Source organism: Delphinus delphis, chromosome X, assembly GCF_949987515.2.
Source record: "Delphinus delphis chromosome X, mDelDel1.2, whole genome shotgun sequence".
NCBI classification, from domain to species: Eukaryota; Metazoa; Chordata; class Mammalia; order Artiodactyla; family Delphinidae; genus Delphinus; species Delphinus delphis.
The window spans coordinates 18555163-18573081 of record NC_082704.1 but is presented as its reverse complement, the minus strand read 5'-3'; the positions used below and the strand labels follow the sequence as shown (position 1 = coordinate 18573081).

The following is a 17919-nucleotide window of genomic DNA, read 5'->3' as shown; positions in this document are numbered from 1 at the left end:
TCCAATGCAGGAGACGCGGGTTCCATCCCTGGTCGGGGAACTAAGATCCCACATGCCGCGGGGCAGCTAAGCCCATGTGCCACAACTACTGAGCTTGCGCGCCTCAACAAGAGAGCCTGTGTGCCGCAAACTACAGAGCCCACGCACCACAACAAGAGAGAGAAAACCTGCATGCTGCAACTAGATAGAAGCCCGAGCACCGCAACGAAGAGACTGCGTGCCGTAACAGAAGATCCTGCATGCCTCAACGAAGATCCTGTGTGCCGTGACTAAGACCCGATGCAGCCAAAAAAATTAATAAAAATAAATAAATAAAATAAATATTTTTTAAAACTCATAAAAAATTAAAATGTCCATATATTAAAATTTTTTCAAAGAAATGCAAAGTAAGACAATGATATATTTATTAAATTAGCAATGACACGTTCATGCAAGTGTGTGTGTGTGTGTGTGTGTGTGTGTGTGTGTGTATGTGTGGTGTGTGTATCTGGTGTTGGCAATAAGATGAAATGGGAGCTCTCATTCATTGATGATGGGATGCCAAAGTTAAAAATTGTGCCCTCCACAAAATCTGTAAGTTGAAGTCTTAACACCCCTGCAGTGTGACTGTGTTTGGAGAGAGGGCCTTTATGGAGGTAATTAAGGTTAAATGAAGTCATAAGGGTGGGGCCCTAATCCGATAGGTCTGGTATTACAAGAGGAAGAGACACCCAGAGATCCCTCTTCTCTCTCTCTCTCTCTCCACTCACACAGAAAGGGTCATGTGAGGACACAGCAAGACGACTCCATCTACAAGCTAGGGAGAAAGGCCTCACCAGAAACCAATCCTCCCGGCACCCTGATCTTGGACTTCCAGTCTCCAAAGCCATGAGAAATTTGTTTAAGCCACCCCATCTACAGTACTGTGTTATGGCAGCCCAAGCAGACTAAAATAATATCTTTCTAGAAAGCAATTTGGGAATATCAATGATACATCTTAAAAATTTCATACTCTTTGAATGAACAATTCCACTCCTAGATGCTTAATGTAAGGCAATAAGAGACGTATACAACGATTTACAGAAGAATATTTAGAGCAGTGCCATTTTTAGCAGAGAAATACTGGGAACTAAATTTTGGGTACTTTGTCAATTACCATATACATATATACACAACTTACTATATATGTATATACACAGCAGGAATATCTGAGCGAGTACTAACTACATACAGTGTTATAGTGGTTAACAGCAGCTATTTCTGGAAATAGGAGCAATGGTAACTTTTATTTTCTTCTTTATACTAGCATGTATTTTCTAAATTTTCTGCAATGAACATTTAGGCCTTAGGCAATCTAACATTTTTAAGAAATGGCAAATTTTTTAAATACAGTTTTATCTTTCCAAATAAAAGCTAGAAAAATGGCATACAGAAATATTATCAACTATTCAAGCATTTTCTACTCTGTAAAATTCAAGCCCAAAAGAAGGCAGAAAACCAAAGATAGTCTAGCCAGAAAAAAATTCTTCGTTAACAAATTATTGTTTGACTATTAAAAATAACCTTACAAAACACTGGTACATTCATGTTTCTTGTGCATCCTCAATTACCCAAGGTTAAATAATTTAGGAAAAATAACACTGGAATTTTCCTTACTTACCAAAACAATAGTGGTATCTTTAATATGCAGACCAAACACTCTTCACAGCTTCATTCAGTAACACACATACAAATTAAACAGCATGTTATTCAATTTATCTATTATAGAAAGGGCTAAGTTGACCCCGATGAGATTTGATTGTTGGTTTCTAGGGAGACTAGATAAGAGTCTTTATGTGAAGCTGATTCTTGAATCATTAAGCTATACCCTCTGGCTATTATTATTCTCAGTAAGTAATAGTTGCCTGTGACTGCAGATATCTTTAGATACATATTCATGGTTCATAATGGGTGATTCAGAAAAAAACTAACACTTTTGAGACAGTCTCATATGCAGTGAAATAGAATATTTCAAAATGATTATAAATCGACTGTATAGTAAGTTCTTACCTTCATTCCTTTTAACCTGTCACTAACTACAGACAGAAAAATAATCTAACTCTCTGGAGAAAGGCACCAAGGAATGAGTGAGTCTGGACGTTACCTTCCTAGCATAGGTAATGCCACTTTCTCTAAAGATACCAACCCCATCTTTTATTCACATGCTTGAAGACTGCCTAACTAAACAGATGGTATCATAAACAGAGCACGAGCTAACACCAGAAATTACAAGGAGGCCAGATTACCAATAAAATAGTGATTCATGTTTTGAATAACTAAGTGACTATGAAATGACTATGAGAAATTTCATGATGTCAAAAGCACTTTTATCTCATATAATTTCGCCTTTCACATACATATCCCCCTAGATTCTTGTACCTTTTTAATCTTCCTATTTTCCTCGGATTACAGGGAGTGGTTCATGTGCTCTCAAACTGTTTCCACAATTCTGTAGTCTAATTATCTCTTTCTCTCACGATTTCCCCATGCTGGATTTAGGAATGAAATTGGAGGGAGAAAAATAGCACACAAGAGGAAGAGAGGAGATACAAAAACAATAAAGACAACAGAAGAGAGTGGGAAAATGGCAAATGGGAAACTGTTCTGCAGTGTTAATAGCTGTGGCCAAAGGAAAAAAAAGTACTTTGTGTTCACACATGCGCAGGAAATGCTAGATTTTTAAAAGGTTAAACAAATTTCTTCATGGCAGGACTTCTCAGAGCTTTTAGCATTCTAATGTAGGTTGGAAGTGTCACAGGCAGGATTCAGTATCAGCCATTTCCCAAATTTATTTGAACACAGAACCCTGTTCTGCATATTGTATACAGTAAGGCCCCTACATACAAACCGAGAACTTTCAAAGATGCGAACTTGCGTTCCATCTTGCAGCTTGCCCTCCATCTCCTACTGCTGATGATCCTTCAGCTCTACCATCTCCCACCTCCTCTCCCTCCTACAGTCAGTAACTCTTCTTGCCTGTTCACTCGATGCCAGCCCCTATATGCCAGCTATTATACTGTACTACTGTACTTTTCAAGGTACTATACTGTAAGATTTAAAATGTTTGATTTTTTCTATTTTTTATGTATTATTTGTGTGAAAAGTATTATAAACCTATTACAGTAGTACTATATAGCCGATTGTGTTAGTTGGGTACCTAGGCTAACTTTGTTGGACTTAACAAAGAAATTGGACTTACGAACGCACTCTCGGATTGGAACTCGTTCGTATGTAAGGGACTTACCGTATTTGCAAATCCTGGAACAATGTTTGGTAGAAACCAACTTGGGAAATGCTGTGCAGGGTAAGAGTGATAGATAAGACTAAGTTTGAGTCAAAATACAAAGAACCCAGAAGCTAAAAACAAAGAACTAAGCAATTTTACTTAATTCAGTTGACAAAAGGATCTCACTGATGATTGTTGAGCAGGAGTCGTCATGTAATCAAAGGTGTATTTTGCACTCTGAAATCTTCCCTTGATACAGAGTCTCAATAGTGGGAGCTCATAAAATTACTGACTCTCAAGATTGGAAAGGACCTTTAAAAATTATTCAGGTTGATGCTGAATCCCTTCTACTAGGTCCTTACTAATTAGCTATTCAGCTTGTCTGAATTCTTCCAATGACGGGGTACTCACTACCTCCCAAAGCTGTCTATCCCACCTTCGGACAAGTTAAAAATGTTCCCTTATGCAAACTGAACAAGCTGATTTTTGTAGTCAAATTGAACAAGCTGATTTTGTAGTCAAATTGAACAAGCTGATTCCCTCTTCTGTATGACAATCTTTCAAATACTACAAGGCAGCTCTCATGGCTCCATCACAATCACTGCAATTACCACCAGACCTGCCAGACATCCCTCTTTTAGGCCAAATAGCCTCCCCCTTTACCCATCCTTCATTTAACACTTTTCTTGAAGGACTGTATAACACTTATGTCTACCCTTGGTTATATTATTTCTTTCCTTCCACCTTTCTTACACATTCTTTTAAACCACGGGTCAGCACATCCTTTCTGTGAAGAGCCAAACAGTAAATACTGTCAGCTTTGTAGACCACATGGTCTCTGTCACGACCACTCAGCTCTGCCATTGCAGCATGAAAGCAGCCATAAACGATGCATAAGTGAATGCGTGTGGCTGGGTTCCCATAAAACTTTACAGATGCTAAAATCTGAATTTTGTATAATTTTCACATGTCACAAGACAGTCTTCTTTTGATTTTCTTTCAACCATTTGAAAATGTAAAAATCATTCTTGGCTTGCAGGCCGTACAAAAACAGGTAAAGGGCTGCAGTTTGCCAAGCCCTGTTTTAAACTAGTCTTTAGATTGACTTTAAACAAACTGTCTGCCTTGGTTTTCCGTATCTTTTTAATAGTTTATAATTCCATTCAATGCAAAGTCACCCAAGTTTCAACTTTTGAATACTAGGATATGTATCTCTACCTTTATTTAATAAATAATGGGATGTTTGCAGTAAGTGGCGCTGCCCTGTACTGTGTGGTGAATATCAATCACGCCAGGCACCAAGTTCAAACATCCTCTGCCCCAATACCCAGCTTCAAAGCATCAATTCAAAAGGCACAGAAAGCATCAGTAGACTTGAAGTGACTTATTGAAAGAGATTAAAGAGACTCCACATTACATTTCCTATGTACTAAAATCCTAGACACTAAGCCTGCCTAAGTCTCAATGACAGAAGGTCGCTGCCCGTTATGGTTGAAAGTCAAAAGCAGGTGAATGAGCAAAAGCAAAAAAAATAAATAAATAAATTGCACTCCACATCTGCACATCTAAATTGGTAGGTGGTTCTATAAAGTCAGAATCTTCTACAGTTCTTAGTAAAACAAAATGGGTGTTTGTTTCTCCTTTGCTCTTTCATAAACTCCCTATACTTTACCTTTGGGAACTGATACCTTCAACTATACATTCTGTGGTATATTTCCTAGGTTCTTTGTCACTTTGGAACCTCTATCATACTAACAAAAAGCAATGGCATTCTATACTAAAATCTCAGGGCCCAAGTACACTGGTAGTTAGATGGGAGTTATATATTCTAATAATAATAATTAAGAAATATATCCTACATTTCTTAAACAAGTATCAAATGTTATGATAGTCTTACCTAACTGCTGCTACTTAAACATCGCTATTTGTAAAATGTCACATCACCTCTTCACAATACATAAATACATAAAACAAACTCCTGTTAGTGCATGTATCGTATTTCAGATTGTTAGAACAACTCAGTCTTAAATCAAACACTACAGTTACTAATAAAACACATGATATTTACAACTGGCTACTCAAACAAAAGCTGCAGGGATTACAGCCAAGTAAAGTCTATCATTAGAAAAAGGTAGATGAAAATAAAAGAAAGGAAAGGAAAAGAAAAAAGAACTCAAACCCGTTGCTACATTTCTTCACATTCTATCCAAATCTGATCCAACTGTAGGGGTCTATGAGATAGAAGCAAACTGAAGTACGAAAGTTCCATGCTCATTTATTCACTGAATGCCTACTTTGTGCAAGGGTTATGCTGGTACTTTTAGGTGTAACCATTTGCACCTGATAGTTAAGAGAGCAGCAGTAAAAAATGACTCTGGGGCAGATGGTGCTATAATAGCCAAGGGAAGTAAAAAAAGAGGAGGAACAGAGAAAAGACAGAGAGATAAATTTGGGAATCGTCAGCCTATATGGTAGTTGAGGTAGACATTTGCCCATTTCCACAGAACAGTATTTCTAAAATGTAAATCTGACCATGTCACTGCCCTGTTAAAATCTTTCAATGACTCCCCATTTCCTATAGAATAATGACCAAAGTTCAATACCAAAGACAGGGCTCTTCGTAATTTCGCTGCCAGCTCCTTCCTCATCTTCCAGAACTTCCCTACTCACACTCCAGCACAACCTACTTGCAGTTTCTTAATGTGCTGTGCTTGTTTCTACCTTTGCACATGCTGTTTCCACAGTCCCAGGGCCAACTCCTTCCTGGTCATTCAAGACTCAGTTCCAAGAAGGACCTCTTCTATGAAGCCATTCCTCTGACCTAACCCTCAAGGTAAAGTTAAACACAACCCCTTCTGTACATACCTCTATACAGGACCTTTCTGAAAATTAAGGCTGAAAGGGACATTTTAGTCTTTCAAGCACATTAGGAAACAATATATCCCTATAAGCATAAATATATTTTAATATTTTCATAATTCTACAGTCAAGAAGAACCCATCATTAATTTTACATTTTACCAATTTTGGGAATAATGTACTAATTCATATCCTCACATTTCATTAAGAATGTAATGCTCTAAGAAATCAATATTAGCTGTTATCACACAATTAAGCACTAATACACAAAATTAAAAATCATGAGTGGCCTTCTTCATAAAATTTCCTAGGCTGTGCTGCATAAGCAACAAACAAAAGTGTTATTGTGACTATAAAACAGTTTGGAAAATTTTTAATTTGACTTTTGTTTTTCTAAAGTATCTAGAAAGAAAATCCTTCTCTGACTGGACAGATAATTTATCAAATATCCTGTGCTGAACTAATAATTTAGTTAACGTTTACTATCAATGATAAACCTATAAAAAGGGAGGCAAGCTAATAAAGAGCTATAGTAATATTTTCTAAATAGTATTTTTTCTCCTACAATTCTGATGAGGAATGTCATGTTCTTAATTTTAAATAAGGAACACTTTCATTAATAATAAAGCTGTGATTTGAAAACAAACAGCAATAACATGAAATTTTTATTACATTGTATACAACAGTGTGTGATTCTCTCTCTGAGATACTACCCCAAAAATTCATTTAAACTACTACAAAAGGCAGGGTAATTGTAATAACTAATTACTAATACTCTGATTCAACTCTAAAGTCCATGGCCACGGGCTATGTACACGGAGCTTCTTGCGAGGCCAGGAGAGGAAAGGAAAAAGCTTCCTAGAGGCTAAAAAGTAAGAATATTTTTAAACTAAAATTAAGAGTCAAAGCAACCCTGCGGAGGAAGCATAGTGGCTATATCAAGAAATGTTCTTTATTTCAGAGAGCCAAATTCTGCTTTTTCTCCTTTAAGTACTTAAAAGAACCTAAGCAGGTCCAAAGAATTACTGATTAAACTTTGGATACTTTCAATATGTCCTTTCCAGTAAACTAATGTGCTAGATATTTTAGAATTCTCAGATTCTTTTCAAATCTCCCAGTCACGTTAGTCTGTCACTAAATGAACAGAGATAATGCCCTGACATTCATTCCCTAAAAGGAATTAATGAGCTAATGTTGGTAAAGGGATTGGCAACCTTATATATAAAAGGTAGTATATAAATACAAAGTATTATCTTTTCCTCTTACAGTCATCTGGCAAAGGTCCTTTTAATTCTGATAGTTTTTTAATGTCCTAAGACTAAGACCTCATTATAATACACTTTTTTCTTAGAAGGAAAATGGTAGGGCAATTCATGTACTCTGAGCTTAAAAATCTAAATTGATCATATCCTTCCTACTTGTTTATGTAGTTCAATAGAGACTGATTACTTACTTAAAGACCACACAAGTTCTCAGAGAAAGAAATCACAGTCTTTTTAGCACAGAGAAACAGAACTAAAACTCATTTTTTCTTTTGTATAGCCAGCATTTTTGAATGGAGAAGAGCCTCAAAGAAATTTTCAACCTTTAGCTGAAGGCTTTCAAAATGCGGCATATTTAGAAGTGGAGGTTCATGCCTTTAAGTACTTTAAGACTGTTAAGTCAGAAGCCATGAATTCAGTACTTTGAGATCTCTGAATAAAATATAACTACCAAGGTTTCTTTTTTTTCCCCTAAGTATTTCACACTATTTATTGGTGTCACTGGGAAAGAGTCATCTTTAAGCAAGATTATGTTTTTAAAGATAGCTTCTTTAGTAATAAGCTAAGTTTAAAGTTTAATCATTAATAAAATTTTAATTTGAACACAGCGATACACTCATATAATGAATCAAATTACATCCCCTGTTATTTCTAAGACGGGGTTTTTCAATGAAGCAAATTATTTTAATTTTGGAAATCACAAATGCCTCTTTCAAGAGGGAAGTTTCACTTCCTAGATTGTGAATGTGATTCACTATACAAGATCAATTATTTAAAATGAGGGGAAAAGAGATCATCTAGAAATAATAGTAATCCATTTCTTTAATTCCCTAATGATTTTTATTAGCATGAAACATTCCAAAAAGATGATCTAAATATATTCATGCATATTTTAAAATATATTTCTTATATTCTAAATCCAGAAATATAAGCAAAAATTATCCATTAACTAGGAGGGAAATAATATAGTAGAAAAGTTAACAAAAACTCTGGACTAAAATATTTAATATGAAATAAACTACTATGTGTTTTTAAAGATTCTTTACAAATCATAAATTCCACCTTCCAGAACATAATTAAGGACAGAATTGTCTTCATTTTTAACAGACAAAATAAAAGTTTCATTTTTCAATCACGTATGTAGTTAATATCCACTCTTTGGAAAACATACATTAGATATTTAAACCTCTTGGTAAAGAAAGAGATAAATGTTTTGTTGAAAGATGGAAGAAAAGATTCTTTACAAGGGAGTTGAGAGACATCTAGTGGTTGTTAATAATACACTGGGTTTCTTCACGGAAAATGAAATAAGGTTATGTATGTAGTTCTACAGTCATGTTCATATTACAAATAATGTAAGATTTTCCTTGCTCTTTTGAATCTGTTTCATCCGACTGCTTTAATGTTTCCAGAAACTGAAAACAGCATTAAACTCAACCTTTTAAAAAATTAGTAAACTATCACTGAAATAATACTCAAAATTCAGCAAATGTTCCATCACATAAAAGGGCATGTATGATCGAAAACATGATTCATCAACAAATGCAGGTGGGCATTTGTCTTTTACAAGCTGCTGATGCCGCTCTAAATCAGATCATTACACGCATAAAACCCCAAATGGCTAAAAGTTTTAAATGCATGGCTTTTGAAAGGAGTTCTCTGCTAAACACGGTCATAGATGCACCGAGCTAGAAGGCACCTTAAAAGGCCAACTAGCTCACTGCCAAAGTCTTCAGACTGTCAAAATAGAATCTCATTTTCAAAGCTAATAGAAAGCTATTTAACACTGTTCTTCAATAATCTATTTCAACCATCCAAAGAACCCTGTCAAACAACTCTTCCCTACATCCAACCTCAGCCCTTCATGCTACAGATTAATTCCTATCTTTTTTATTCTTTTCTCAATTCTTCCTACTGTATCTTATTAACATATACACCTCTTCCTATTCTTTTGTACAAGTATAGCACTTTACATTCAGCCCTACAGTTGTCATGCTGCAAGGGAGATTCAATCAATCCATCATTCCAATTTCTCTAGTTCCTTTTGGATTCTGGCTTGATCCAAAGTATTTGCTACCTCTCCCAGCATTATGTATTCCATAAACTTGACAGACACATTCTAATAACAATCCAGGAACCCTCTAAATTTGTGTTAAAATTTTAAGAAATATCTGATCTTATAAAAGCATCCACCAAAATTAGCATCTTCAGTATAGCAACTCAGATTTTTCTTTTCTTTTTTCAACTTGAACTGAAAATATAAAATGGGTCAAACAAAATGTTCAGCATTGCTTCACACCCCTATGAACTTTTGGCCGAGAAAACATTTACGATAGACAGAAACTAAAGAAAAATGCTCACTGTTTAGATTGTTAGTTTCCGGTTACTTTTAATGTTTAGGCTGTATGAATCTACTTTTGTCTTAATTACCTCGGCTAACAAAAGACTGACAATGCCAACATTAAAAACATGTGGCATTTATTTCAATATCAGCAAGAACACTGCTAAGCAGCACTAGGATTTAACAGGAACACAATTCATGTTAGAAAGTAACAGTAAATTGCATGAAGCTAAAAATAAAATCTCTTCTTAATTATTCTGTCTCATAATATTCTTATAAAAACTGTACTTAGGCAACAATTCCTTCTCATTAAAAATAAATCCTTAAGTTATTCACACAGTCTCAAGTATCACCTGCCTCATGACAAAGGGGAAACTACCTTTAAAGTGAAGAGCTCTGATGGTCACCATATTAACCAAGTAATCAAACTCAGCATCACCAAGAATGTGACAACCTGACATAATGAGCCTACTGATGTGATGCAATGAGAAATACACATCACTTAGGCAGCATTCCTGCCGAAAATGCTTAACCTAAATCTAACAGTGAGCAAACAATGAGATACATGTTGGGCATTCTACAAAATGAGTCTGGGTACCTTCAAAAAGTCATTGTCACGAAAAACAAAAAGTTGTAGACTGAAGAGACTAAAGAGACTCAACCAAATGCAATATGTGAACCCTGACTGGCTCATCAATTTAAAAAAACAGCTATGAGAGACACTTTCGGGACAACTGGAAAATTCTGTACATGGACTGTATACTAGATGACATTACTGAATCAACGTTAACATTTTCAGGTAGGATGATGGTACTGTGCTCATGTAGGAAAATATTATTTTTATATTTAGGAGATAAATGCTGAAGTATTTAGAGGTGAACACTCATGATGTCTGTGACTTACTTTCAAATGGTTCAGAAATATAGATCTGTATATAGATTAATGAATATAAAGCACAGATCTGTATTTCTGAATACAATATATAGATTCTATATCTATAGATAGATGCCATGTATGTATGTATAAGTATATACACACATATACTAGTGAGAGGAGAAAGCCAGCGTGGCAAAATGTTAAGAATTAGAGAATCTAAGTAAAGGATGTATGATATTTGAAATTTTTCAAAAGAAAAAGTTGGAGGAAATAAGTAAGAAAGGAATACGTACCATGGCGGTTCTAGACTTGATAAACCAGTCAAATCTAAACTGAGGAGCATTCCGAACACACTGTCTTAATTCTTCATACACGTTTTCTCTATCAAAGCCCATTTTGTGTAACATACAAATCAAGAATCTATCTTCTTCCTCAGTATAGTTCTTTCCTTTGCTGGTTCCATACTGAATACGTAACTGATGAAATGGAGCCTTGTATCTTGCAATCTGTAGATTTAAACAAAATAGTGCTTTTGACTAAATGTGCAATAATAATAAGTCAAAGCTAATCACCATTTAATCAATTAAAACAATCTATTGGTAATTCGACAATTATGAAATATACTACTTTGGCATCCAGGGCTTTCTTGATACTGATCCTTCGTTGGATTCTTGCTTCTCCACGTTCAATTTGAGCCATAATTTTCTCAATGTCCTGTAATTCATTGCAACGTTCCCAAAATACAGCTGAAAAACAGAGTTATTACTTTACAATTCTATCATCTTAAGTAAGTGAATCCAAGGAACTGTAGAATGAAGAATTAGCAGGAAAGGATACAGTGAACTTACACTGTTTATAATTAAGATTCAAATTCATCTGTATATATACGTTCAATTATTAAATACTCCTAAGGTGTAATAAATGAGGGGTATTAAATACCTCCTTCCATTTAAAAGTAAGACCTCAACAAGGAGGTTTTAGGTTAGTGATTTTCCTTTCATGAAATATTACGAAGTTTTTAATTATCCATCCCAGATGACCAGAATTTCAAAAGATATTACTACAGATACTGATTTAAGCTATGCTTTTATTCAAACATTATATAGAAGGCACCAAACACATAAAGTGAAAAAGAAGACAGGGTGGTCATATAAACTTAGAGAACATAGTTTCCTAGCAAGCAAAAATAAAAACGAAACTATTATCAACAGGTCAATCAAACTTCCTATAAAGCAGCAATTTCTACTGAAACTGTTACTTCGCTTTTGGAACCACACACTATTCTTACAGTATTTCCAGTGACATACAGCTTGTTTTTTAAACTTACTTGGAATAGCCTTTTCTCTTTAAAAAAAAGGAAAGCCAAGTCACCCAAATTTTATAAATGAGCTAAATGATCTGGCTGCATTAATGTCACATCTTATGACTTCAGTGAGAGGCCCTCTAATGACATAGTCTACATTCTCAAATTTTTTCATTTTTAGAGTCTATCAAGAAAGGAATGTCAGTACTCTGATTTTTATAAGCACCTGTATTCATTTATTCATTCTCTCACTTATTCATTCAACACAATTTAAACGCCTACTATGAATAAGATACCACAAACAGCCAACTGTACACATTTCATCTTTTATTGCAACCAACTACATAAATTCATTCAAATCTCCCCATCCTCTGACTTGGTCCCAATTAAGCTGCCCTGAGCTAGTCATGCTACCTGGCTTGCTGTCAATTTGAGGGAACATCTGACATGGTATTTTTTTTTAAATAAGCTCTTTTTAAAAATATTTATTTATTCATTTGGCTGCGCCAGGTCTTAGTTGCGGCACGTGGGATCTAGCTCCCTGACCAGGGATCGAACCCAGGCCCCCTGCATTGAGAGCACGGAGTCTTAGCCACTGGACCACCATGGAAGTCCCGACGTGATATCTTTTTAAATCATTTTTTTTCTTGCAATTTCATACACACTGATGCTATCCCCCTTCCTAACTTTTGAAGAAAATTCTACTTCAGAAAATCTCTCTGCACATATCCTTTTATATTCCTTTCATTCAACTCTTGCTGCTAAAATTTCTCTCTCTCCTCTATTTTTCCCCTCTTTAAGCCCCCAAATGTCCTAAACTTATGTGATAAATTTTAAGGGTAGTAGTAGTAATGTTATACTGTTATCAAAGTAAAGGACGTTCATAGACTTGATGTTATACTACACGAAATAAAAACTCAAATGTAATCCATCTCTCAAGTCCCTGGCAATCACCAGAAGACCCTTTCAGATTTCCAAAAGAAAAAAAAGTGTTCTCTAATTAAACATGGATTTATTCAAGCATTAGCACTATAAATAAATTAAAAATTGTGCCTAATCTATATTAATCTTTGGTCTATTTAGTAGTATTTCAATGTTTCCTCCCTACTATTTTTCATGGCAAAAATGCAGAATTTCAGTTGTTAGGCTAAATAGGCTTTGAGAGGCTAGCTCAGAAACCTAAACCTACTTTGTAACATTGTTTCTATGGGGAAAAAAAATGCCCTAGATTCTATACAGCTGATATTCAGACTAAATTTGAGAGCTCAATCTAATTGGATTTTAGAAACTTCCTATGTTCTTCTACATAAAGAAAATTTACTAGACATATTTACCTATTTTAATAAGATTTCTTTTCAGAAGCCTGAGGTTGGATGCACTGTGACATGGAAATCAATATTAACTCCATATGCTTCAGCACCTAATCTAGTTCTGGTCAAGACCAAAGACACAGCTAAGTAAGAGAAGGAACTGATTCTAGGACCAATCAACAGGTTTATTCAAGCAGTCTTTTCAGATCCACTCCAGCTTGACTGGAGTTAGCAGAATCCACACATAACTTGCCTGGAGCAAACTAGAACCCTGAGAGTGTTTGAGGATCTAAAAGGACCTTATAGGAATTCTCTACTTCAAGGACAACCTAGAAAGACACTAATTCCATCCACTGAAACTGAAGCCTTAGACTTGACTTGCCCAGAAGATGATCAAATTCCAGACGTGGGAAAGTAGGCATTTTGCCAGTGCTCATCCAATAGCTACCCTTGTTTTATCAGTGCTATACTTGGCTCTATTAGCTAACTAGTAGGAACCACAGCAATTTGTTTTGATAAATCTTATAATCTTTTCATAGAAATACAATTATATTTTATACTTTCACTTACAGTTTATTCATAAAAGTCTAAAGGTCTCTGAACAAAGGTAAAATTAAATTGACACTAAAGAAATGCATAAGGTTACAATTAAACACCATTTTTGTAGTTGTATACAAACCTGAATATTCCATGACCTCCTCAGGAGATTTGCCCTCCACCTCTCGAGCTATATTATCAATGTCATCTCTTCCATACTTCTCATTAGCTTTAATAAACTGATTAAAATCTCGCTTAGTCCAGTTTGTGAATCCCTGTGAACAAAAAATTAAGCATCATCAATAGAGGTTAAATCAACCAATCCAAATATTGTTCTATTTAGTTCTATACAATGATACATTAAAAACAGTTCAAAAGGCTTAAAATTTTCCTTCTTATAAAATCCCAGGTGTTTTATGTTGGAATCAAAAGTTGAGTTAGTGTTACTAATAACTGCTTTTCTATCATGAAGAGAATATACTTCCCTCCAAGTACTAAAAACTGATTTATAGCTCCAAGATATTGTGTAGTTTTTAACTCCGTATTTTATAGATGCCTACTACATTAAAATACAAATGCATTAAAATTAAAATACTAATGTAAATGCTGAAGTCCTGGATATTCCAGTACTTCATTTTTTTCACAGACTTATTCCCATGTAAATTAAGAAAAAATGTGTATGCATTAAATCAAAGAAATACATGAAGGAAAAAAAAAGACTGAAGAAAAATTTTTGTAGCTCTTTACATCATTCCAAACTACTGTGAACAAATAATTTCTGTTCAAAATTATATTCATAAATAGGATTCGATAAACAGAATGTTATGGGGCCTGCTCAATTTCTTTCCTAAAAGATAGAACAGTTCGACCAATCAGTGTTTTAAGTCTCTTTGGTATTTATTTGAAGTCACAAGATCAAATTTTTGTCTTCCACTCCTCAAGTCCCCACCCACATAAATGTGATACCCTTGACAGAGCAAAACTCTATCCCTAGGCGTTAGTTGATAAAGATTTTAGATTACCCCATATTTTGTTCCTTTGTACTCCCATGATTTTTTAAAAGATTAATTATTTAGGGCAGTAGAGAAAGGTGATTAAAGATGACTTCAAGTACTAGGAGGGGCAAAAAATTGATTTTGTTTCTAATTACAAACTAAAGCAATTTCTCAGTTGAGACTGTATATTCACAATATGTTGTACATTCACAATATACTGCAAGCCAAGTAACAGTCTAAGACCATAACTTTATTTTTGTGTTCAGGAAATAAATTTTGAAAAAAAATCATGAATATTTAAATGTTTTACTTTATTCTGTGGTAAGTCCTAATATTCAACCAGTTGCAATTACATTTTCAAACTAAACTTTATGACTTCCAGGCATGTGGCTCAAAAATTATGAATGTAATTTGTAAAACTTCATTCAATAAAATTACATGTTATAACAAAGAAAAGACCTATATAATAAATAGGATATAAATATAAAAACTATCTTTCAATAATTAATGTGGAAAATTTCCTAGCACTGTGCTTTGCATATTGTTCAAAAGAATTTGTTGAATAAATAAATCTTGCTGGCTACTTTCTATACTAAGGTGGTATCATACAGTACATGTTTCTTTATTATTTTCCAAGGATCTTTTGCACTGTAATTCTTTTTATCTTCTACAGATTATTTTGGAAGTATGACACTCGTAAAACTCATTAAAGCAACAATGACCAGAAAGCATTAATATGTTGTTCAAATCGAAATGTTCCCTACTTATTAACTATTAGCTTTTAACTATACAATGAGCACCTTTTATAGTTTCAGAAATTTCTCATCATTGTATTAAAGTTCTTTTCAAGAAAGAATATAAGGCATTTTGAGGATTATGAAATCATTCCATAAATAAAAGATTAGTAGAGTATAATTTCAGAGGACAGTTCACAATCAATAAAATAAATTTAAATTTTCAAGAATATGCTAGTAATTACTGTCTATCAGGATTCATATGTGGATTAACTGACTTTACTATAATTGATAAAATGCATGTCTTATTTCTTATAATTGACACCTATATTTTGCATTTATATATTTTTTAGTATTTCTAAAAGAGTGTATTCTATAAAAGGAATTAAAAAAATAGGGATATTTGGTCTAAATGTATGTTTACAAAATAGCCCTGAGTTGTGTTGGTGTGTCCAATCAGGGTACCAGGTCCATACAATAAAAAGTAAGTGTAATTTATAATATCTTTTTTTCTATTCGTTGACTAGAAGTATTTCAATCACTTAAAATATGTTACTTGTGTGAGAAGTTTTTCCTTTTCTTCAGTCTCTTCTGGTGTAAGAGGTTCAGCTCCATCAATCTTTTTTTGCTCCTCTCTTTGAGCCACAGCTGGATTTGGGATATCAGGATTCCTTGGGACCTAAGAATCAAGAGGTGTGTTATGAGTAAACTGTTGAGAAAAATTAATTAAGGGTATACATACTTGTATCAATATTTAGAGTTAGTTCAGCAGTAAACAAAATAAAGTCATACCAGAATGACACATGACCCTCTCCACATTTCTACTACCATGATATTACCAAAGTAGAACTGTTCTTAAATGTGCCACGTGGTACTTTACAGTTAAAAACCAGTTACAGCTAAATGCTACATTATATTCTAGACTTAATTACACTGTGGAACAAAAAAATCCTTATGATATGGTAATACATGGTAATAATAATATCATTATCCCCAACACCAACATTATACAATAAAATCTCAAGCCCAGAAACAAAACGTTGGGTAGTACAAAAAGAGCCCATATTCACCTGGCAATACAGACCAGGGTATAGAAGTGGCAATGCACCTGAAGATTGCATCCAATGCTCTAATCAGTTCAACATGCAAAAAGAAAGGAGTACTTTTATTGCCTTCCAGGATATGGAAAGAGACAGCATCTTCACATAAAATGCAAAGACTGAAAGAGTGACAGGATAATGAAGAAGCAAAAAAAAAAAAAAATAGAGACTATATATAAGAGGGAAGGGGTAAGCAAAGCACACAAACAGCTGTGATGGGACCTGCAGTCAAGGGGAAAAAACTACAGTAGCAGTGAGCAACAGAAGGTATAATGTATACTATACAGCGCTGCATAGTATATAGAGCTGCAATACACTGGCAACTGAGAAGAAGAGAGCTCAAGTTCAAAAGACTGAGGACAGAAGCTCAGCTCTACAAGGAAGCAAGCAGTCAGCCAGTCATTTGTATCTCAAAACTGTAGTCCCAGGGGCCTCAGTGTGTCACCATGAACTTAGACAACCCATACAGTTCAGCAGTATAAAGCAGCATTCATTGTATGGAGTGATAAACTAAGTCACTCAGCGCAAAGCCTCACATCATTTTTATGTGCATCTGCAGTGACAATGCAGCACATTGATTTACGAGGGCAGGTATATAACATGTATAGTACATTTTATAGCATCCATCAAACATGGCAAGAACAGGGTTGGCAGTAAGCCTTCCACTGTTTGGAAGGCACACCTATCATAAATGACTCATCCTCTAGACGTATCAAATAGTCACGGTTTTACTAAAACATGATTATAATACATACTAGAGTACATTTCTCTAATTGTCATACATATTTCATAGAGTTTCAATCATAGCATTGTAATTTAAAAATAAGTATTTTTAAAACTATTGTATCCAATAGTTGTTTAAATATAAAACCTACTAACTGGGCATTAAAAAGACATACTGAAAAACAGATTCATTTGTACATAATCATCAGTACGAGACAATCAAATTAGTAAGTAATGACTAAATGTCTATTTTGTCCATAGCACTATGATAGGTGTTCACTGGAATATAAAAAATAGTGGACATGGTCCTTGCCCACAAGGAGCTCACAACCTAGCTGCGGAATTCTGAGCTATACTCTAAGAACTATAAGAATTTGGGAAGATGGAGAAGAGAGAACGAATATTCTAGGCTGGAGCAGTAAAGCAAAAACGGTAAGGCAAAAACAGGAAGGAGCATATATAAGGTTTATGTTGAGACGGGATAAGAAACAAGGTCAAGGGGAAACAGAATTAGAGGGCCTTCTGAAACTACACAGTAGGCAACAGCAAGCCATTGGAGATCTTTCACCAAAGGAGTACTGTTTTCACCTGCAAGCCTTGTGCTGGATGGATTGAAGTGAGGAAGCAACTAGAGGC

At 34.7% G+C, this 17919-nt stretch overlaps 1 protein-coding gene across 6 annotated transcripts in view; it reads right to left on the bottom strand.

The window, feature by feature from the left end:
- SMARCA1 (SNF2 related chromatin remodeling ATPase 1) overlaps positions 1-17919 on the bottom strand; it is a 69507-nt gene that overhangs the window by 3763 nt on the left and 47825 nt on the right. For all 6 annotated transcript variants that reach the window (XM_060003042.1, XM_060003044.1, XM_060003045.1 and 3 more), the window contains 4 exons: positions 16017-16139; positions 13874-14006; positions 11209-11327; positions 10875-11087 (listed from right to left, as the gene is read on the bottom strand). In XM_060003042.1, coding sequence (XP_059859025.1) covers positions 10875-11087; positions 11209-11327; positions 13874-14006; positions 16017-16139 — 588 coding nt within the window. The remainder of the gene's footprint in view (positions 1-10874; positions 11088-11208; positions 11328-13873; positions 14007-16016; positions 16140-17919) is intronic.